Consider the following 23,573-nt stretch of genomic DNA (forward strand, 5'->3'; position numbering starts at 1 on the left):
AGGCTCCCCACAGCCGAAGTTATGCTCAACACAGCAATGATGGCAGAGGCAGAGGATCAGCATAGCTTTGGGGGCAGGACTAAAAGTGCACCTCTACTGACCTTTTCAACACATTTGTCCTTTAAACATGAGTAACGTGTGAACAGGTTGCAGTGAAGATCTGGCCCTCACCACCTTAGATGGCATTGCAGTATTGGTGAAGTCAGTGGGGAGGCCCTGATCCTTGCTGTTATTGCAACCTGTTCCAAATTTTGAATGTCTCTAGCACATGGAGCTGTGTTTCCCATAACAACAAGGACTTGGGCATGCCCACTAATCTCAGCATAATGGCAAGGACTGTGGCCTCTCTGTCACACTGAGGCAAGATCTTTATTGAAATGTGTGCAGTGGGGAGGGGCTGATCTCTGTTGTTCAGGCCTGGACCTGCTCAGATTGTAAATCTTGGTCTATGCTAGTGACATATCACTGGTACATGCTCAGAATGAAATATTCAAAGCTGGGCCTTTAATGGACCCAGTTTAAACCCCAATGGAATCCAACAAGTCCACATCCAATTCAAAATGGAACAGGAAGTCTCCACAACCCCAAATTTGATAATGAAAGATTTTGAGCACCATTCCTAGAGATTCCAGAAGTGATTTGGTGTATTAATGTCTATGTCTTTAGGTGTGCTCCTGTAAAGGAAGACTGTAATATGGGGAGCAGGTTTGCCAGTCCCTGAAGACCTGATTGGTTGATCCTGATTATATGTCTGTGTGGCCTGGATCCTTGTAAGATCACTGCAGTGCTTCTTTATACCCTTTGCTGCAACCTGTTGCACAGGTCAGTTTTATTTCACTTGCAATTTTTATGGAAATTGCTAGCCTATACTGTATATAAACAGAGAACTCGGTTCTCTGAGTGTGGACCCTTATAGAGTCAAAACAATGCATTTGAGCACAAAAGGAAGGTATGGGCAGGCTTGGGGAAAACAGCCAAGTGAGAACCAAACATGCTCAGTAGACATGGGATGCTGAGACTGACTGTTGGGAGGAGGGACTGGTGAGGGGCGGCAGTAAACTGGTGGTGGAGTATCCCGGAAAAGGGCATGGGTGACTGGCTGGAACCCAGAACAGGAACACTCTAAAGTAAAACATTTTCTTTCAAATCCCATTTAAATGTGTCTCACTCACCCGTCCTTGCATTCATGGTAGCTGGAACACTTTGCTTGCCCTCCATAACAGCTGAAATCCCAACTCCATATTCTGTTCCTGGTACCAAATCTGCATGTGGACACACAATGATGCACAGAATAAAGAATGTATAACTATTTCCATCCATATAGTGGTTTCTTTTGTCTGGATTCACAGCTGTAATTTTGTCATGGTAACAGTCACTTGAGTATCTTTTTAAACTATTAAAAAAAAGAGGCCATGAATAATTGTGCTAACATTTGCTGCTAAGGCCACAGTAATGAAAGGACAAAGTACAGACCAAGTAATGTGTGTTATCATCCAACATCACCCAAGACTTCTTGGGAAAGAGAACAAACTGAACAACATTTCAGTTGCTGGGAGGTAGGGTGGGATATAAATCAAATAATAAGTAAATAAATAAATGCCACAATAGTTTAGGTCTCTAAAGTCTAGAAACATACATAAGATAAAAAGTTAGTTTTCAGTTGGTATTTGCTGACGCTAAAAGGTTGATCAGTTAATGTCCAGCCTCCATCTCTGAGTGCTATGGCTTCGTCTACACACTTGATTATCTCTAGTTTGTTGTCCAAGACAAAATTAGGTTGAGTGCATGAATGTACAACCCCCCCTCCACCCCCCCTGCAAAATAAAATAGCTACTCCATATATTCTGCAACACAAAGTAGCGGCTTTGGAGGCAAACACATACTTAAAATGAAGGACCAAGATGCCTCTGAGCACATGCTCAGACCAGATAATTAAAATGAGGAATGCTGATTTTTTTTTATCATTAATTTTATTCAAATTTTCAAACAAAACAAAACAAAACAAAAAAGAAACAAATTAAACAATAAAATAAAATGTTGACTTCCGATTTGTCGCAGATCAGTTATAGGTCTATGATATATAGCAAACCTGTCTCTTAATATATTACAAAATCACTTTCCTCCAGTAGTTATCTTAATTAATCATCAAATCTCATTAACATCACTTTATTCTTTCCACAAAAAGTCAAAGAGAGATTTCCACTCCTTGAGAAATATATCCCTCGATTTTTCTTCAAATAAACATGTCAATTAATCCATCTCATCAAGTCTACTAGGACCAGTAATTTCAATAGCCATTTTTCCATTATCAGTGTTAATTCCATCTTCCAACTTCCATCCTTGCACCCATAATAATCTTGCTGTCATAGTGATAGTCATATAGTAAGAGTCTGATGGGAATTTCCTTCATCACAAATAGTTCCTTGCCATCAATTCTGAATGTGTTGCTGAAATATTGTTGTAAAGTCATATCTCTGTTCCTCTTTTTTACGAAATGCACTAGCACATCTCTTGAGAGTTTTTCCATTGTCACATATCTGGAATTAATTCTATAAATTTTCTCTATTTCAAGTTCCATCAAATCATTCCAGTCCAGAAATTCCATCGAAACATTGATAGCTTTATCTCTGATATCTTCATCAATTTCTCCAGGGACAATGCCGAATTCCAAACAGTAATCTTTATCTCCAGGATCCACAAACTCCAAATATTTTTCCAGTTCCACACTTGATATATCTGTTCCAATCTCCAGGACTTGCATCCTCCCTTCAATTTTTGCCATAAAGTCCAAATCCTTTTCCAATTCCACATTTGATATATCTGATCCAATCTCCAGAATTTGCTCCTTCCCTTTAATTTCTTTTTCATATTCTATTGCTTGTCCATCTGCTTCTTATCTCATATAATCCTTTATTTCTTTCAACTCCTGTTTCACTTTACCAAATTCAGTTGCCATCTCTTGTCTACTCTGTCCCAGTTCTTGTTTCGTTATCTTAATCTCATCCATTACCTTCTGAAACATATCCGGAGGGGAAAACCCTTCCAGGGGTACATCCAGGGTCTCTGCCACTTCTTTGATTGTCATTCTTAAAGCCGAAAAAAACCCCTTCAAATTTCCAATATAGCCACAATTCCCAAGCAAAGAGTAATTTGCTTCTTTTTCCAGCAATAAGGTAGTTAATATTCCAGGCCTGTTGACATCTGGCCAGCACAGTTCTTATCTCTCGCACGTCCAAGAATGCAAAACAAATTTGGTTCACAGAGCCGAACAATTAGCAACATACACGAACAGCAGATTCATCTAAAGAAAGTAGTCCAAGAAAAAGTAGTCCCAGACATATATCAATCAAATAATCATCTAAATCAGATTTTCTCTTCGGGTAAGTTGCCCCTCATCCGTTTTAATCTTTATAGTTTCCAAATTCAGGCCTGCTTTTTGCCATAAAAAATAAGATAAGCTTTTTAAATTTTCTTTCCTCCTCCTTAATTCCTTGTATAAAAGAGAGAAGTGTAACTCACCCTGGTATCTTAATTGCTGATTCTTAAACAAATCTCTTTTAGTGTAGTAATTTAAGCCAAATGACAAGATTAGACAGAAGAAAGCTCGCCCGTTGTGGATCGTTTCAAAGAAAAAACGTCTCGCTTTTTTTCAGCCCAGCTTGCTGGAAGTCCTAACTCCGTCTTCGGCTGCTAGGTATGCCTTCCTTTCCCAGGGAATTCCTGATCAATTCCAGCCACCGACAGCCCAACGAAGTTTCTGTGGATAATCTATTCGGTTCACCCTTGCCTGGGAGAACATTTACACCAGTCAAAGTTCCCTTTTGACTGATTTTAAACTGAAAAAAGCTTCCTCTGAGACAGAGCTCATCTCAGACGCAGCCACAGGCGGAGCAATCTTCCGGGAAGAGGAACGCTGATTTTTCATGTAGAGCATTTTTTCCATTTTAGGCTGAGAATGCTGCATTACTTTTAGAACAAAATGCAGCCATTTTTTTGACTGTTATTGAGACATTGCTATAAAGCTAAATTTTAGAAGGAGAGAGAATATCCAAGGTGGCTTTATTTGTTACCAGACTGATTTGACATCTAACATTTTCATTTGAGTTTCTTATTTATGACGGCATAACTGAAACACTCAATAATTAATGAAAGAACCTAGCTTTTCCCTGCGTGCCATGGAGTTATAAGTATTCATCTGCTTGCAGGAGGCCTCCCCTGTGGTTTCTGGCTCATCAGGGGAGACAGCAATTTAGTTAATTTCCAGCCAATCTGTCATCTATTATCATTATTGGATCAAAGCGGATACCAGTGGCTGTATGTTGGCACCCTTTGGGTTTATTTATTTATTATTCACTGAATGAATATTGGCCATTTCTCAGAAGCATAAAAGAGGTAAAATTCCTCTCCACAAGTGCAGCGAAAATGTAAACCAAGAAATATATAGCGGGGCCTATTCCCTATTACTTAGTCTTGTCCCCTTGAGCTCTACTCATTAGCCCATTTGAAGATCACAGAAGACAGAGCTGTGGGAGTGATTCACTGGTTTGTTCTGTAAAAAACATATAATTGAGAGGGTTGGGGTAATGCAGTGCAAGAGTGGAATGACTTCAGTCTGGTGGGATTTTCTTTATTCTACTAGAACCACTGGTCCACCAATGTATTTTAAAATTTAATCAAAAGAGGGCAACTTTAGAATTACTTAAGTAATTTGTGTCAAGTTATTCTGAATAGGCATTTTTTCCTTCAAAATGTAAGGGCTAAACTACATTTTATTTATTTATCTATTATTTGATTTTTACATGTGACATTAAATGCATCATTTAGAGTTGCATGATTGAAAAAAAATGCAGATAGCAGCTCTGGTGGCCCTGATCAGGATCAGGACCACAGCATGTGGAGACGGAAGCTAATGGTTTCCTTCTGCACTGTGGCCACAATGAATTACTCTTCCTGAGGCTGCTTTTTGACATCGGAAGTCAAATAGCTGCTTCAGGGTGTTGATGGTGATCGTTTTTATTGGGACTACAGTGTGAGAAGAAAAGATTAACCGTCTTCCCACCTGCCACAATCCTCATTCTGATTCTCCACTTCCTTGGAACCTGCTTTACAGATAAATATATATATATATTTGTGCAACTCAAAGTTTACTCTCATGTGTAGCTTGGCCCCAAGAAGTCCCTTGATAACTCAGATCAATGTCTAAGTAGATCAGCATTCTTTTTCCAAAAACCCAGCAACCACCAGGCAGTCCACCAGTGGATTACCAACAGATTAGTGCTCCACCAGTAGATTACCTCTTTCTGGCATCTTTGAGTAGTCTCCGAAAAACTGTTGTGTGTACACAGCCTTAGACAAGTTGTGTTCTATTGCTAAACTAGTCACATGTTTTTCTTAATGATGTATGTTAATCAGCCATCCTGTTCTTTAAATGCATGTCTTCTTCAACTTGGTCCTCAGGCTGACAGAGTAAAAAATCTGCTCTTGATCTTCTTTCCAACATTTTTAAAATATTTGCAAACTATCAACCTCTACCCCTTTTGCTTGAGTATGCTTCTTGGAAATCAGCGATCAGCCCAATTATCTGAATTTTAACAATGATAGGCATAACTTATTTTTATGTTTTTTCTGATGTGGGAACGGAGATGGTCATTCTTTGGATTCCTGTGCCAATAAATTGAAATCTTAATGGAGGCTAAGGCTGCAATCCCACTCAAATTAATTTGTGAGAGTAATTTCAATTGAATTCAGTGAATTCAACTGAATTCTTTGTAAACATGCATAAGTTTTGCTGCATATTCACACATGAAAACATTGGCTCAGTGACATATGGCATCAGAGAGCAAAGCAGGTTAGTTAACGTTAACTTCTTGGGATAAGAGAACTGGTAGATACTAGGAATGGGATCTGCTTGTAGGTGCCAGTTCTGTCAAACTGGTAGGCACTTCTGTTCCATGTTCATTTGTTTTCCACTGTCTTCTGCTTTTACCGTTTTGATATTTTTGCTCCCGAAGAATAACAATATTGCTATGTCTAACAATGTTTGGAAAGGAAAGGGGCTTTCTCTCTGTCTAGTGCCCACCCACCCAATACCCCCCTTCACCTCCTTCCTCTTCCTAAATCATACTGGATCCTTTCTCTGCCCCCCCCCCCCCCCAGCCAGAGAAAGGGAGAGATTGCCAGGTCAGTTTCACATTAACAAAGCAAAGAGCAGGCTGGTCAGTTTCCCGCTGGTTCCTTGATTTTTGCAACCCCTTCCCTTCCATCCTCTCTTCAAGACCATTGGGGGTGAATTGCATGGGCAGGCACTGGGCAGAGAGAAAGCCACTTTCTCTCTCAGACTTTCACAGGACTTTGCACAGCAGCCCCACCACCTTATTTCCAAGTTGCAAAACAAACTTTGCAGGAAGCAATGAACAACCTCCTTGACAGAAGTTAAAGGGAATACAATGATAACAATATTGTTATATTTGATGTGTGTTTTTTTAAAAAAATCTGATGTTGGGAAAAGTCACGGAAGCTCTCAACTGAGTGCTGAACTAAGTGGAACCCTGGTCTGATCAAACAGGGTTCTTAATGTGACTGAGGATATATACAATTGTTTGTAACTGAGGATATGTACAATACCAGTTTTTTTTTTTTAAAAAACCTACTGTACACTGAATACAATCCAGCAAAAAGTAAGCACTTTTAAGTCCAGTTTATTTCAATGACAGAGATAGTATATGCTAACCATTAAAGTCAGTGGGACTTACAAAAACCTTCTTGGATGGGGTTGTTTCCCACCTTTTTTCTCATTCTGAAACTCACAAAGGCAGTACTTAATAGTTGAGTGGGACACCCTATAGGACTGGCACCAGGGACAGAAATCCAGATAATCTAGTTTCTAAATATGCATTGTGACTTCACAGAATAGCCAGTTATGAAGGGATTTCACTGTAGTGAGAAACCACTGGCATGGTTGTTGGTTTAAATGGATATAGAGCTCCCTAGAAGAAGTGTTGAAGGCAGCACCTGATAAGCATTCCCTAGATCTTAGTTTAAGGGGCATCTCAGAGAGACTGGGAACCCAGACAAAAGGGTGTATCTGTGCATGAAAACAGGCAGCCGAGACAGGCAGCTGCATTTCACTAGACGGACAAAACAAACACTAAAGATAAATTCCACCTCCAGGGCAGAACATTGTTGCTGATGGATTTAAGGAAAACCTGCTTCACGCTCCTTTGTAGCAGCACAGCACAACCATGACATCTCTGCTAAGAGAGGCTTTCAGAAGAGGTGAAGAGGAGACTAGAAAATGTTTCCACCTTTACTCCTCGCTTTTCTTCTTCTCCGATACTAGATTGTATTTAGCTGTGTGTGTGCATGTGTGCTTGAGTAGAGGAAAGTGCCACTGTTTTTTTCTTTTTCTCACCTCTTACAGAGGTGCCTCTGTAAAGCAGTGGTTTTCAAATGTGTTGCAGTGACCCCTGGATGTTAGAAGATAAATAATGAGCGACCAGTTTTCCTGAAAGACGCAGTACTGATCTTCATCTATGCAACTGCTGGGAAGAGTTGGCTTTATTCTAGAGCTCACTTCATGCACAGCACTGGTGAGATGCAACTCCCCCCCCCGAGTTTAATGACACTTGCTGCCAAGAAAGTGTCCATAGGATTGCAGGGAAAAACTTTCAGCTCTACCTTAGAATTAAGAGGATTACTTAATGGATGCCTTTGATAACTAAATTTGGTTCCCTTGTGCCAGGCACCCTCCTATTGCCCAATAACTCTGGGTTCTTTCCTCCCAAACTATTCTTCTGTGGCATGCAACTTGGCCTAATTGTTTCCTGAGGTAAACACCTTTTGCAGTGTGCATCTACTTTCTGCTTGTGACACATTGCACAGATGCGGAGTTTAAAGATTTTCTACCTAGCAAGATTATTTTGAATGCATTGGCGAGAATAATGGTAGAAAAGTCATGAAAAAGGTAGAATAACAGGTGCCCTTGAGAGTGGCACTGAGCAAGGACTTGGAGGGAGTTTGGCCAAGTACCCACACAAATGAAAATTAACTGACTAACCCAGGACACTTCACATGTAACACTTTTTCATGGAGATAATTTCTGTCCAGAGAGAATGCAATGTGTGGAACAGCCCTAAGAGTGAGCCCATAAACCTGCATATTCATCACTCGCTGGCTATAATATTGTCCTGATGACCTGGAAGTGTGAAAGAGATCAAAAGCCACAGACGAGCATCTTATTACAATTACATCGCTTGAAACACAACACTATTTCATACTCACCACTTCCTGGAGAGGTATAGCATTTCAGAGGCAAGCCTTTTCAGGTCAAGTTTGCCTGTGAGTATTGAAGACTTTGTAGGGTTGCCAGGTTCATGGCCTGAGACTGATCCTGTATCTTTAGGAGAAGAGAAAGTCAGCCAAGTGCAGGTGTTCTTGCAACACTGTAATGGGAAAAACCACAAGGTGGAATTCTCCCTTTCCCCTGCACAACTTGTAAAGATACAGAAGACCTCCCATTACAGAGTTGCAAGAACACCCGCACTTGGCTGACTTTCTTTTCTCCTAAAGATACAGGATCAGTCTCAGGCCATGGAGCTGGCAACCCTAGACTTTGGGGTGGTATATCTATTTTAAAATATATAAAGAGAGCTTGGGAGAGTGGGAAAGCAGTCAGACACTATACTAGTGTTTAAAGCAGCATCAGATCCCACAAAAGCAAAAAGCAAGCAAAGCTTGGAAAAGTTACTTTTTTGAACTACAACGCCCATCAGCCCAATCCAGTGGCCATGCTGGCTGGGGCTGATGGGAGATGTAGTTCAAAAAAGTAATTTTTCCAAGCTCTGCCTGACCCTAGTCTACTTTGTGCCAGGCAGCTGCAAACAGCCACACTGTTTCTCTTCAGCCTCTTTCTGTCCACAGCAGCTGGAGGGTCCCCAACTGTTAGTAGCCACTCGCCATCAAAAGCTATCAGTGATCATTTAAGGACATCATCTTCTGGCCACCAGCATCGAAAGGAACATCATAACTATTAACCATTGAAAAGCCTAAAGTAAATGTAAATAACCTCTCTTTGCATATTGATCACAATGCCCATCATTCTTTCAAGTTTTAGAAAATATTATTTTAAACACATTCACATATGCATGCATACATGCATTCAAAAACAATTATAACATTTCCCCCTTGTAAATTCTAAAAGGGAAAAAAATGACCCATGCTGTTGGTGGGGAAGCTTACCCGTGAGGGTGGTCTTGGTTGTTGCACCTGCACTCTGTGGCACCAGAACTTCATGGTATTGCTCTCCAGCCAGAGTGCTATATACTACCTTGAAATTCTCCACTTCTGCCTCACTGTTGTCCCACTCAAGTTCCAGGCGGTCAGATGTCCGAGACAGCACACGCAAGTTCTTGGGAGCATCAATTTCTTCATTTAAAAAGGAAACAGTCAGTGTCTTGCTTTTTTTGCTCCTATAGCTACAATCCATGTACCATAAGCAGTCATCCTGAATGCAACAAGGTTTTGCATAAGAAAGGTATTTTGAAATTTATAGCCTTCTATATATTTGGGAAAGTTGGCCAAAGAGTGTGGACCTTTTTCCAATGCAATGCAAGTTACATTATTTTGATTTCTTACTATCTTTTCCTCCTGTATGACTCAGAGAATTTAAACCAATAATTCTTGCATAGAGCCAAGGCACTTTCTCATTAACTCATTAACTCATACTAATGATAACCCTTATCATTCATGTAATGCATTAAAGCGTGCAAAGCACTTCACAGTCTTTATCTAATTAGAATTTGGAGAACACTGTTCAGTGAGACATCCAGTTTATAATATACATATAATATGTAGGTCTGAGATTATGGCAAATCTGCCACATTCCCTAATAAACTATTTGGATGGGTAATTGCTTTGAAATGAAATCAAATGAGGGAAACCCAAGTGATTGGATTTAAAGTTGACACATATTTGAAGAAACAAATTTGAATGCTACAATGCAAAAATACGTAATAATGGTTTAAAATAAATGTTCCGAGGAAGGTGTCTTGTACTGAGGCAGATAATCTGAGGCCAGGCGGATCTCTACGGTCTCAGGCAAAGAGATCTTTCATTGCTTGGCTATCTGAGTTCTTTTTAAATTTAGGAACTGAACTTGAGCCTGTCTGCATTCAAAGCATATGGTCCACCACTCCGGTTCTGCTTCTCAGAGGCATCTGGTTGGCCACTGCGAGAACAAGATGCTGGAGGTGGTGGGCCTGATCCTGCAGGACTCTTCTTACGGTCTTACCATAAAGCTATAACCACTCCCCTAAAGGGAATACAAATAACATGCTTTGGAAGTCTCCCTATGGAGTCAGCCCTTTGCTTTCTCTAGCCCAGTACAGTCTGCTGTTACTAGCAGTGGATCTCCAGGTTGCTCCAACAGACACATTTTCTGGCTTAGTTACCTAAGAATCTTTTAAAATAGAGATTCCAGGGAATGCAGCCAGGACCTTGTGCATGCCAAGCATATACTGTAATACTGAACTATGTTCCCAATCATGACATGAATTGTGGGTTCGAGACAATGAAACTAAAGATTTCACATGGAATTACGCACTCAGTAAAAAACCTATAGCCATGCAGTGAGTTCCCATTCTGAATTCAATGTGTTGTATTGTTTTTTAATTTATGTGCATTTTCATTGCAGAACTAGCCAGAGCTCCCTAACTGGATCTTGGTAGATCGCACTCAGGAGCTCTGGCATTGTATTCTTCTCTACATGAGCAGTAGTACTGAATGAAGAAAGAAGGGACCAAGTTGGGATGACCAGATGTAAAAGAGGATAGAGCTGCTGCACTTTTCATTGTGCAGATGAGGGAATTTCAGCAGGTGTAGCTTTCATGACAAGTCACACCTGCCGACTATGACCTGGGAGATTAGGGGTCGAATCCCCACACAGCCATGAAGCTCCCTAGGTGACCTTGGGCCAGTCACTGCCTCTCAGAGGAAGGCAATGATAAACCCCCTCTGAATATCGCTTACCAAGAAAACCCTATTCATAGGGTTGCCCATAAGTCGGAATCGACTTGGCAGTCCATTTCATTTTTTCCACACAACTACTAAAAGTGCAGAAGCCTGGCACTCTTTTGCATTTGGTCACCCTAAATCAAATGCAGGAACAAAAGAGAAGGAGACCTCAAAGATGCACAGAAGATAATAGGCGACATCCAGACTAGGGAGGAGTGAGTCTGTCATTTCTGGTTCCTCTCATTTTTCCAGTCTTTAGCTCGGTTCTTCACATTTCCACATTAGTTTATAATGTTTTTCTTTTAAATGTCTCCAGAAAATTCACCAGCATTTTAGTGTGAATTTCTCCTAATATACACATTTTTGCAAAATAATATTCCCTGTATGTTACTTTCACTAATATATGCATTTTTGTACACATTACTTGGCTGGAGAACTGCACTGCAAAATTCAGAGAAATGCAAATTTTGAAAAGTGGCTGTGTTTTGGTTCATGTAGTGTTTCAAAAAGTGCTCATTAGGTAGGTTGTTCTGTAAATACAAACTGAATCAAATTTCTCCCCCATACCTTTATCCAATGTTCCAGATTAAAGGTGTATTTTTATATTCACTTATCTAATGAACTTCTGAATACTTTAGTATATAGCTGCAGTGTAAATTACACCTGTTTCCCATTGAAATCAATGGACTAGCTTGCCCCATTGATTTCAATGGGACCTACATTCAACTAAGGCAGCAATCCAATATGTCTACTCAGAAGACATACTGAGATCATTGGGTTCAATGGGACTTACTCCCAGGTAAATGTGCATAGGGTTGCAGCCTAATGGGCTGCAATTCAAATCTTACCTACCTGTCACTAGACATGGCTAGGATTGCACTGTTAGTCTGAATCCAACACATAATATGTGTCTACTGCATTTCAAGTTAATTCTCATCTTCAGGGTCAACTCTGATTCAGTTATTTCAAGAATATCAAGACAAGGCAATTTGGGTTTTCCCTGAAATAACTGAATCAGTGTCGCCCCCAAGGAAGAATTTTTACTAAAAAAAACACATTTTGGTGCATATGCTTTTGTGCATCATTGGGGTCTCATTCCCTGACATTCCCACAAGTATGGTGCCACATTGGTGGTACTGAAGGCAAAATATAAATGTGTTGTGTGAAGCAGGAGTGACAAATTTATAATGCAACAGTTTTGCTTTTTTATTTGCTTTTTTATTGTAACATAGAAGTCAGAGAATGAATCAGTTAAGTGCACATCCCCCTTACTCTTAAGTATAGTCAGCAAGATATCATTATAACACAAACCACTAGTATCCATACATATTGTTTATCCAATCCATAAAACAGTTCTAAAATATGCTTTCCACCTCCTCTTTTAAAACTGTCAGCTGTCTATAGGGTTTGATTTATTCAATTTTTCCTAAGTACTCATACATAATAATAGTAAATGTACTTTGCATTCTGCAAGCATAGATATGTTCCTCACTACCACTAAAAATCTTACCCTTCCATCCCCTAATCTAAAGCTGTTTAAGGCATGGGAATGGAGAACTCCATCAGCCCAATGTTCTGTTCCTTCTGAGTCTGCCTTATAGACTGGGTTTTCCTAGCTTGCATGACCTTTTACATCAGAAATAGATTTTCTTACTGATGGTGTTGACAGAGTAATAAACAATGGTTCTTTGAAAATAGGATGAGGTGAAATGAAAACATGTCTATAGCATCACACTTCATGCCTGCCATTGAAAGGATGTATGAATCTTCTTTATACTATAGATCGGAGTCACCAACCTTTTTGGACAAGAAAGTACATTTCAAATTTTGAGAGAGTGCTGGGGGCACCGGTCACAAAATGGTTGCCACGGGAAGTGTGGCATAGCAAAAAATAAGAAAGTAGTCATTGTGAAGCATTTCCCAGAATTGCATTCCCACACTAGAAAGGGCTTGACATGTTGAATTTATTTCTGCCATACAGCTGTTAAGGGCACAAGAACCCTGTTTTCCCCCAATGCTTAGGCTGCCAAACAACTTACTTATCAAACACAGCTCTGGCCACTTATTGCTAATAATACTGACAAGCAGGAGCATCTAGGATGGCTCATTTCACATAAATTACTTAGAAGGATATGGGCACATTTTGCTCCATAATTTTATTTCTAGGAGGACTTAGAAACTTACCTTTTTCAAATGAAAACCCAGATTCTGTGCTATCTGCAAGGGGTACCAATGAAGGGCCTTTGCAATCGGTTAGCAGCCCTTACTATAGATCCATCTATCACCAATTGGTAGAAGTTCTCTCGGATATCAGACAAAGGCATCTCCTGGGGCTGATAGTAGAGGCCCTTTCAGTGGGCCTAAAACCAGAACATTCTGAATGCAAAGCAGATCCTCTACCACTAAGCTATGGACTCTTTCCTAGGTTGGGGATTTTCATATTGTAGAGAAGGGGAAAGGTGAGAATGTATGAATGCAACTTTAGTTGCAGGTGAGTAGTGCTCTGCTAACACTTGATTGTCTTGGGCTTACCTGTTATAAAATGGGTGACCGCAGCATCACTTTCATTGGTCCCACGGACAGCAGTGATGGAGACTTCATACCGTGAGCCAGGGCGTAAGGCCTGCATGGAGTATTGGCTCAGGGGAGGCTGTAGCCGGAAGGTGGTCTTTCCCCCTTCCCCATTCTCTAGGCCATATTTCAGCAGAATGTGGTCCACTTTAGCCCGAGGTGAAGTCCATTCAACAAAGGCCACTGTGTCTGAGACATCGCGCACCAATATCTGGGTTGGCCCATCAATTACTAAACACATTAAATGCATAAAGAAATGGAAAAAAGAGACAAATTACAAGAAAAACAGAGAGAGAAAAAGGAATCCTCTAAGTATTAAAGGGAGCAATCTACACTAAGGAAGTGTGAGCTTTCTGCTTTTCTGTCCCACCTTCTTGGATATGCATGGCTATTCCAAGTCCCTTGATATCCTTGTTTTTAGGAACTACAAAAACAAAGATGTGCATGGAAATATGCATCAGAGTGCAGATGCTGTCTATCTTGCTTTGCTTTCCATGGGATGTGAATCGAATGAAAATTCCCTCATGATTATTTTATCCTGAACTGGCATATACCAGAGTTTCTGTTTCCAGCTGCTATTTCCCACATTGCCTACCATGTGCAAGAATGTGCGCAGTTCATTTCACCTATCCACCCACACACCAAATAGAAAGTAAATAAACTCAAATTGGACATGGGGGGAGTTTGAGACAATTGTTCACATCAGCAGGACTTTAATATTTGCGCTGGAAATGGAAACTACAGCAAGCATTTGCTGGATTGCACTTGTGTAAAACAAAACAGAAAACAGGAGGCAAATGCTTGTTAATCGTTTGTGTACCAAATCAGCATTACCCTGCTGTTCCCACTGTGCATGTAATCTCAGACTGATTTCCTGCCTGTGGATGAGGGCTTTATTCAGCTCTTATTCCATAGGTTTCATTTTTCCCTTTGTACTAGTGTCAGCCTAAATTATGATATGCAACTGGTGCATCGGTTTGGTAGTGGCAAGTTGGTTATTTTATTATGTGTATTATATTCTGTATGTTCAACTCAACGGGACTTGCTTCTGAGTCAACAAGTAGAGGAGGACTGCACTGCAAATTCATATATTCCTGAAAAAATAGGAAGTAGGAAGGGTCTGATTTGTCAACATTTGTCAACATGTGTATTATTTCATTTCTCTTCAACACCCAGTGCTTTGCAAATCTCAACTAAATATGTAAACAGTCTCCATGGAAAAACATTGTATTTGACATCAGATTTTTGAAAGTTCTGTCTGTGATTTTTAATCTGTAATGGTTTATTCACATATGCAAGTCAATGGGTTCAAACATGCGTATGTGAACCTGTGTATAATTTGTTTTCATGATCACCCACCACTGTAAGGCTATCCCTTCCTTGGACTTCAGATTTTTAATTTGTTACCTTGTAACTTCCTTGTGCTCTCGTCAGTTTAATCTAACTAAAAGCTCTTAATTATTTTTTAAAAATAATTTGGTGGGCAATTAGAAAAGCCTCTGCAAGATTTGCTGCTTGGACCTTGCCTCCTTCTAATCAGTCTCCACAAGGGGCAGGTAAATTGGTTGCTTTTCTGTATCCACAGATAATTCCATCACTCTTGGCAAATAATTACCCGCCCTCAGAGGAGGATGCCGATAGCCTATTTGCACAAAAGCCTCTCTGCTTTGCGGCTTGACTCCTCCCAGTCAGGAAGCGGAGCTAGAAAGAGACTCATGCAGAAAATCAGGGGATGGGTTCCACTGTGTCTGAGGATGAGCAATTCTCACACTGTCTAACAATAGGCCTTTTCAGGTTTAAACATGAAGTGGACTCCCAAGTGTTAATTAAGAAAAAAAGGTTCTTCAGAACATTTGTAAAATGCAGGCAGAGGAACAGACTTTAAAAGAGCACTTTCAAAATGAGCAATTGCTTCACATGGCCTGTAGATGTCACTTGTAAATCGCAAGCAATTTTCAAACATACATCTGTAAATGGAAGGAAAGAAAGAAATAATGTCTCTGTATGCTTGCTGACATGATGAAAGGGTGACTTTCATCAGGATTGCAGATTGTTCAGCAGATCCTCTTTTATTTGAGCAAAAGGCCTACTTATACCACAAAATACCTGGCATATATTTCTTTTGTTCCAAAGTCCATTAATTGCTCTATCATTATCAGCTTTGTTGATGCATCCCCGTTTCTGAGAGCTTTGCAAGAGCTGTTTGTATGTTCCTTTCTCTTCAAGATAGTTTTTCATGAATGGAACCATTTAATGGGATTACCAGGAGCTGGGTGAAAGATCTTTGCAGCAAAGGTCAGAATTTGTTCAGCTTCATCGTTATGAACAAAGATGAGCTAGAATGTTAGTTAACATTTTATCTATTGCCCACAACATGAGCCCTGTGAGATCAGACCAAGGCGCCATCTGCACTATACCTTTAAAGCAGCATCACAGCACTCTAAACAGCTATGGCTTCCCTGAAGAATCTTAGGAAAGCTAGTTAAGAGTGCTGAAGGTTGTTAGGAGAGCCCTGTTCCCATTACAGAGCTACAGTTCTCAGAGTGGTTTAACAATCAGTCCCTCTTCCCAAGGAACTCTGGGAACTGCAGCTCTGTGAGGGGAATAGGGGTCTCTTAACAACTCTCAGCATCCTTAACAAACTACAGTTCCCAGGATTCTTGGGGGGGCATGATTGTTTAAAATGCTGTGATACTGTAAGTGCAGGTGGGGCTCAAAAGTCCATCTAATCTAAATCTAGCATCCCGTTTCCAAAAATAGCTGGAGAAACGCTTCTGGGAATTCCACCAGCAGAAAAACATGGGATGGTGTAAAAGCCAGAATGGGCTGGAACAGGCTCGTTATAAAAAAAATGATGCTCAAAACACTGGCATGTGTTAGAGACACTTGAGAACAATGTTTAAGAATGAAAAGCCTCCCAATATTATATTTTATTAATGCTTTCACAACCAAAATGCCATCTGCTGGGAAGTTGCTGTTCCCAGCTGTTTTCCAGAAAAATGTTTTAGAGCCCAGAAAGGGTATCGGAATGTGGTTTCCAGGAAGGTTTTTTTTTGGCTTATTGCATGAATCCCATCTAGCCATGTGTGACTGGTGAATTTGGTAGGCCTGGCTTGCTCTGAAGTTGCCATTCCACTGTTTTTGGCATCAATTTCTTTTACAAAGGGCTTGTTCCAGCTTCTACACTGTCCCGAAAAACCTAAAGCAACAGCCCTCCCCTGTCATTTATCCACTGGTATTCAGAGACAGTCTCCTTCTAAACATGGAGATTCCATTTAGTTGTTATTGCAAATAGCCCTTAATACAATCTTTAATCCTATCTAGAAGAAAAATTGCTGTTAACCCCCAAACTGGCATGGAACTGTAGGCTGGATTACTCACAGGTTGAGACACTGGCTGAGGTGGGTGGACTCCGGGCTTGTTCCCTGAGGGCTACAACATTGACTGTGTACTCCTCACCTGGTTTCAGGCCTGTCTGATTGAAGGTTGTCACTCTGCTAGGGAGCTGTGCAATTACACCTCCTTCATTGTCCTGGGGATATAAAACAATCTGGTTTGAAGTATGGAAGAAATGGTGATATCAGTGAATCAAATTTTAATTTGATGCCCTCCTGTATATAGGATGATTGTTCTATTTTCACACGTATCCTAAGTCAAAAAGCCTCAACATTTCTCAACCTTGATTAATTTCTTTAAGATTCTTGCTTTGTTAATCCTCAGAGCCAAGCTACTTGTTATGACATACACATGTGAATGCATCTCTATCTCTTTGAAGCTTTTGCAAATAGCAGCCAGTGAAAAGTGGACAAAGCTTGGGGCTGCAGCATGGGGGATGACCTTTCCTCCAATGCCATATTCTTGATGACAATTACCACTACCCCCAGACACATCTATTTACCCCATTGGTAAGAACGTGTAAGCACAGTCTGCAGTCTAGTTTCCTGAGCCTGTGCAAGCATATTTCTGAATGTATTCAGCCTGTATGAGCATATTTATTTATTGAGGAATATCTATCCTGCCTTTCCAGTTCTGAAGAAATGCTCAAGGTGACTACTATTAATAAAAGCAAAATCAAGATCAATCCAACCATACATTGTATGGCATAAAACAATGTAACAAGATATAAAAGCAGGATATAAACAGTCGAAATCACGAAGTGCTAATAAACAAATGCAGATTTAAGGAGCAGATAAACAAATGACTTGTTTAAGCAGCTGGTGATGACCATTGAGACTGGGGACTAAATGAACCTCCTGGGCAACAGCGTCCCAAGACCTGGGTGCTGCAACCCAAAAGGCCTATCTGTTAATTCTTGCCAACTTCATCTCTGAGGGCAGGCAGAAGAGTCTCAACAAACAACCACAGTGGATGGGCAAGCTGGTCTGGCAAGGAACAGTATTTTAGGATGGGATGAAATGAAACCACTTCTATTTAAATTATACTGTTGTGATTTCCAGCTGCAGCTATGAAATCTTGGCTTGTTCTGCAGATTTGTTTGCTACTTTTACCCTGCCCCCTTTCCATAGAGTTTTGTCCTCCATCCATTTCACATCCTAACAGCCCTATGTGATAGTCAGAGAGTGAGTGACTGGTTGAAAGTTATCCAGCAAACTTCATGGCTGAGAAGGAATTTGAATCTGGGTCTTCTTGCTCTAAGCCCAGCATTCTAGCCATTACACCAAGAATCCCTTAACTAGGTGCTCAGCTCCTGTGAAGGAGGCCTCCAATTTCACGTGATAGATTGTAAAACTCATCACAAGTGGATCAGTGCTGAATGAGAGGTCAGGCTACAGCCTGCCCCACTTTCCTACCGAAGAGCTTGGAAGGAAGAGCAACAGCCTGTTAGATGAAGAGGTAAGTTGGAACCTTTCTCTACCAGTGGATGCAGGCCTGAAAAAGCACTCCAGTGCAATGGTAACTCATGAGTAATGGACTGCACTCATGCAAATAGTAGCCTTGGTAACTTAGTAAGGCTATAAGGGGCCAAACCCTTCTAGCGTAAAGATGAAATTGTAATGGAACTTACTCAGAATTCTGTAAATGAGTAATATGTGACCTGTTCCCAAATAACAATGAACAGCTCTGTAAGGCAGGAAAAGGTTATATGCATTTTATATTTAGAAGGGAACAGATGAACAGAGAGGCTAGCAGCCAGATCCTAAGGGCAGCTTTAGACTAGAGTTGCCAACTGTCCAGAAGAAAATTAATCTGGGTTCCGCTTGCGTCTTTAACACCTGTTTGATCTGCAGAAATCACCATGTGATCTTGGAGATCAACATTATCTCTGTCGATGTTGGGACAATAGGGGCTGGTTGAAAAATTGGAAATCCTTTTTGAGACATTTGGGGGAGCACCTCCTTATCACATTTCCATGTAATTTCCACAGTGGATGCTGTAAATATCTCCTGTAGTGAGATGCATGGGTGTAATATTGGAACAGTGCTTGTGCATAAGTATGTGTGTGGGAGCCAGTGAGGCTCATTCACACAGCAGTTTAATCTGAGATCAAGCCTCCCTGCTTACCTATTAAATTCTCAGCAATCACATGACGTTGGAGGCAAAGGGGAGGCGTCCCGCTGCTTTCCCCTTTAAACCCGAAGTAAATGAATCCACTTTAAATCCGAAAATGGAAGGAAAAACCGCTTGTGCTTCCAGACTCAAGGGCATGTAAAACGGTTAGCTCCGCTGCTTTGGCGAGTCCCCACCCACTTCCTCCTCCTCCTCCTCCTCCCTGTTTTTTTTTTTACTTTGGAACAAACTGAGCATGCTTGGTTGCCAAGGTAACCATAGGAAGAGATACTTTGACCTTAAGAGGGCGTGGTGATTAGGAAGCTGCGAGATTAACCCTTTCCCTTCAGTATGAACGGAAAAAGCAGTTTGAGGGCTAATGTAAGGTAAGACGTGTGAACCTTTAAACCCTATCGCGATGAGAAAAGCTTCCTCTTTAATCCACAATTCAGCTGAAGCCAGCTGCAGTGTGAACCAGCCCTGAGTGAGTGAGTGAGTGAGTGAGAGAACATGTCAGAGTGAACAAGAAAGAGCTTGTAAAATTACAAACAATTCCTTCTGGCCCTTTAAAAACACCTGTCAACCTCAGGTTTGTCTCCTGATCTTTCTCTTATTTTTCTGCTGATTTTTGTCAGCTTTGTTTACTGTTGTGGGTTTTCACACTTCTAGGGCTTAGTGAGGCTGTCCGTTTTTTAGATGAACTTCAATAGCTCTGGACTGAAAGAAAACAGGTCTTGTCAAGATGTTATACAGGCACAGCTTTATACAAAATGCATTTCAAAGGATCAGTTTCACTTAATACACTCTTAAGACTCCTAATCACACCTTACTCACGACTAATGCCTTGCTATGTTGATGGAGGAGCAGGTCTGTGAGTTTTTAGGCCCACCCCTGACATTCCAACTCCTTTCTGCAGTAATGATGTGTTGTGTCTGCTGTCTTCCACAGTGAAATTCCAACATGTAAGCATCTGCTCATGTGTATGAGCTTGTCACGATTGTGACACCTACACAATGGAGTGTCCCGACAGCACAGATCCCCTGCTTATTAGAGGATATGTATATGTGTTGGAATTTCACTTCAAACAACTTTACACAACAAGTGATTGCTAAAGAAAGGAGTAGTGGGGGGGGGCAGAGCTAAAAGAGCAGCCTTGGTCCCCCATTGACAAGGCAAGATTCTTCACATGTGAATATTTACTTTTATTTTAAAATTTATATTCTGCTTTTCACCATCTAGGTCTCAAAATGGCTTACAATGATAAAAAATATACAATATACACAATGCAAAACCCAAACCTCAAAAATTTAAAACCTTGGAAATTTAACATCTCAAAAAATTAAACAAAAAAAACCCCTCAGAAAATTCAAAACATCAAAGAAGCATTCATGATGCAAAGGCCTCCCAAAATAAAACATCTGAAACTCAGCAGGGACGGTGCCTGTCTAACTTACAGTAGGAGGGAATTTCATAAAGTTGGGGCCATTACACTGAAGGCATGACTCCTTGTGCCTGTGGGGAACCACTAAGAGAGTAGAGGTAATGAAGAGCATGGGAGGCAGCAGCCCTGTACAGTTGCTCCTTCTCTTACCTGTGAGGTGACATGCAGTAAGGGGAACACATGATATCCTGTCATCATGTCCCACATTACCCTGTCCCTCTTCCATATCACTGGCTACTGGTGCTAGGAGTGGAGAAATATGATGGAGTTTATTTCTTCACCATTCATTCGGTCTAGAATTAACTTCCTTTGTACACACACTTTTTACAGAGGCTCTAGGTAATGTTGTGGTTATCCCATTTCATTCAAGCATTTTCTATGTTCTCTTCCCATTTTTTATCAGACCTGATTTCTGGTGATCAGACCCGGCACCAGCACATGTCCAGGCTGGGCCCTGGCAAAGGGCCCCTGAGCCCCAGGGAGGGCCCTGAGGGGCCCATCCTTTGGATGAGAGGGTGGAGCTCCCATTGCCGTAGATCACAGAGCGGGAGATCCCAGGCACCCCCCCTACAGGTGGAAGCTCACAGACATATGCCCCCATACAGGGACCTTAGTGTGTCAGGGTGCATGTCCCATGCGCTGTGTGCCCATGCCTGCCATCACCCAAGATGGCAGCAGAGGCGTTGCTGAGGGGTTGATGCCCCAGCTGCCATCTTGGGTGATGGCAGGTGTGCATGTGCAGCAGGCAGGGCGTGCACACTGATATGGGAGGTAGGTGGGGCAGGCCCCGTTCTGCCTATATCAGGAGGGGCTGTTGGGGCTATGGCACTGTGAGCCCGGGACAAGCTGGTGCTCAAGGGCCCGGTCACACCTGGTGCCAGCCCTGGTGGTGATTCCTGCCCCCCGCAATTTAAATACAATTGTCATATCTAGTGTGGAGGGCAAAGCACTCTTCTGAGATGTGGTGACCAGTATTCCAAATATGATTGCACCATAGATTTATATAAATACATTATGATCCTAACCATTTTATTTTCAAATCCTTTCCTAATAATCCCTAACAGTGAATTTACAGTTTTTACTGCCATTGCAGAAGCTGTCCACAACAGTAAAATGGTGATAAAGGCAGATACATACAATTAAAGTATTGCATGGTTAGAGTGACTGTTGTGTGGTGAATATGGTTTGTTTGAGCCACCACAAAGAGAATTGCACACCTTACAGTACAATCCTAATCATGTCTACTCAAAAGTAAGTTCTACTGAATTCAGTGGGGCTTATTCCCAGATAAGTGGGGTTAGGACTGCAGCCTTAGTTGAGAGTTGGGCAGTTAAATTGATGTTTAAATAGCTTGAAAGGTAGTCTGGCTGGCTAGCATGACCCACAGCATGCACACAACACTTGTTTGCCTCCACCTCCATTATTGCAAACAGGGTTGTGTGGTACTTCCCCCCCCCCCGCAACTCTGACAACCAAGGAACACAGCTGAAACGTGACTGCTTCCCCTGGGCTTCAGCTGATTGGGAAGAAAGTGCTCCTGGCAGGGGAACAGTTCTGAATGATGCTGTTACCTTAGGGATAAAGCTGATCTCCCAGCCATCAAACAAGAAGGAGAAGGGCTCCCACTGCATCTCAACGGTGGTCTCTGTGATGGTTTTGAACTGCAGCCCTTGTGGAGTAGAGAGCTCTGGAATACAGTGGTGCAGAAGGGGACGGGGGGACAAAGGTTGTGTTACCTGCACAGTAACCCAGCTTTAATAGTTAACATGGAACACAAATCTCTACTTTCCATTGTCCAACCACTGTGAGCAGAGAACAGGCTATGATGGAAGCTCAGTAGCAGAGCATCTGCTTTGGATGCAGGAGGTTCCAGGTTCAATTCCTGGCATGTCTAGGTAGGGCTGGGAAAGACCCTGCCTAATACCTTGGAGAGCCACTGGCAGTCAGTGTAGACCAGGAATGGGACCTTTTGTGGCCCAGTGGGCCAGATCTTTATCTCCCCCATCCTCATGGGCCAGCTTTGGCAGGTGGGTGGTTCCACCCACTTACCAATCAGTTAATGTCATTATTTATTTATTGGATTTATTAGACGCCCATCTGGCAGGTTGTCCCGCCACTCTGGGTGACGTACAGTAAAAATATATAATACACTCAATATAAAAACATATACACAGAAATTAAAATCACAACTAATAACTGCAAAACCTGTGAAACCTAACACCAGGTAATGACACCAGGTGATTGACAGGTGGGTGGTCCCACCCACCTGTCAAAGTTGGCTGCAGGGAAGATACTGCCCAAGCAGGGCTGGAATTCCTTGCATGTCAGCTGATGTGCAGGGGTGTGTGTGTGTTTCAATCCTGCTTTCTGCAGTTTGTGTGAGCCAGCCAGATACCCCTGGGAACTCGCTGGAATGCCAAAACCAAACATCATTGAACTCCCCATGTATCAGCAGATGCCCAGGAAGTTCAACCCTGCTTTCTGCAGCCAAGTCTCTATCTGCTCCACACTTGATGTCACATATGATGTCAGGTGTGGGTCAGGTGGGTGTGGCTTGGGGAAATGACCTGGCAAACCACGTTTGCCCCACAGGCTGGAGGTTCCCTGCCCCTGGTTCAGACAATATTGAGCTAGATTTACCAGTGGGCTGAGACAGTATAAGACAGCTTCCTAGGATGAGAAGTGTCTCATGTGAGGTACATTAGATAATCTAGGGATACAAGGATCTGTTAATTTCGGTTTTCTCAGTTTCTCACTTTTCCAATCTTAAATTCAGTTCTCCACATTTCTGCAGCAATTTGAGGATTGGTTTTTTAAAAAATCCTCTTCAGTGTTTGTGTGAATTTCTCCTAATAAACACATTTTTGTGTGCAGTTTTGACAAATGTACATAGTTTTGCAAGCAGTTTCTCCTAATATAATGCATTTTTGTATGTTATTTTCACTCACATATTCATTTTAATGCATTACTTTCCTGTAATATATGCATTTTTTAAAACATTGATTGGAAAACTGCATTGCCAAATTAGGATAAGTGCAAATTT

General features: G+C 41.4%; 1 protein-coding gene across 9 annotated transcripts in view; it reads right to left on the bottom strand.

Moving 5' to 3' along the window:
* The window catches only part of TNR (tenascin R), a 223,338-nt gene that overhangs the window by 85,529 nt on the left and 114,236 nt on the right, over positions 1-23,573 (bottom strand). For all 9 annotated transcript variants that reach the window (XM_061634120.1, XM_061634118.1, XM_061634115.1 and 6 more), the window contains exons 5-9: positions 22,102-22,217; positions 16,963-17,113; positions 13,543-13,812; positions 9,238-9,423; positions 1,173-1,262 (exon numbers count right to left, since the gene is read on the bottom strand). In XM_061634120.1, the coding sequence (XP_061490104.1) occupies positions 1,173-1,262; positions 9,238-9,423; positions 13,543-13,812; positions 16,963-17,113; positions 22,102-22,217 (813 nt within the window). The remainder of the gene's footprint in view (positions 1-1,172; positions 1,263-9,237; positions 9,424-13,542; positions 13,813-16,962; positions 17,114-22,101; positions 22,218-23,573) is intronic.

The sequence above is a fragment of the Rhineura floridana genome, chromosome 6 (genome assembly GCF_030035675.1).
Source record: "Rhineura floridana isolate rRhiFlo1 chromosome 6, rRhiFlo1.hap2, whole genome shotgun sequence".
NCBI lineage: Eukaryota > Metazoa > Chordata > Lepidosauria > Squamata > Rhineuridae > Rhineura > Rhineura floridana.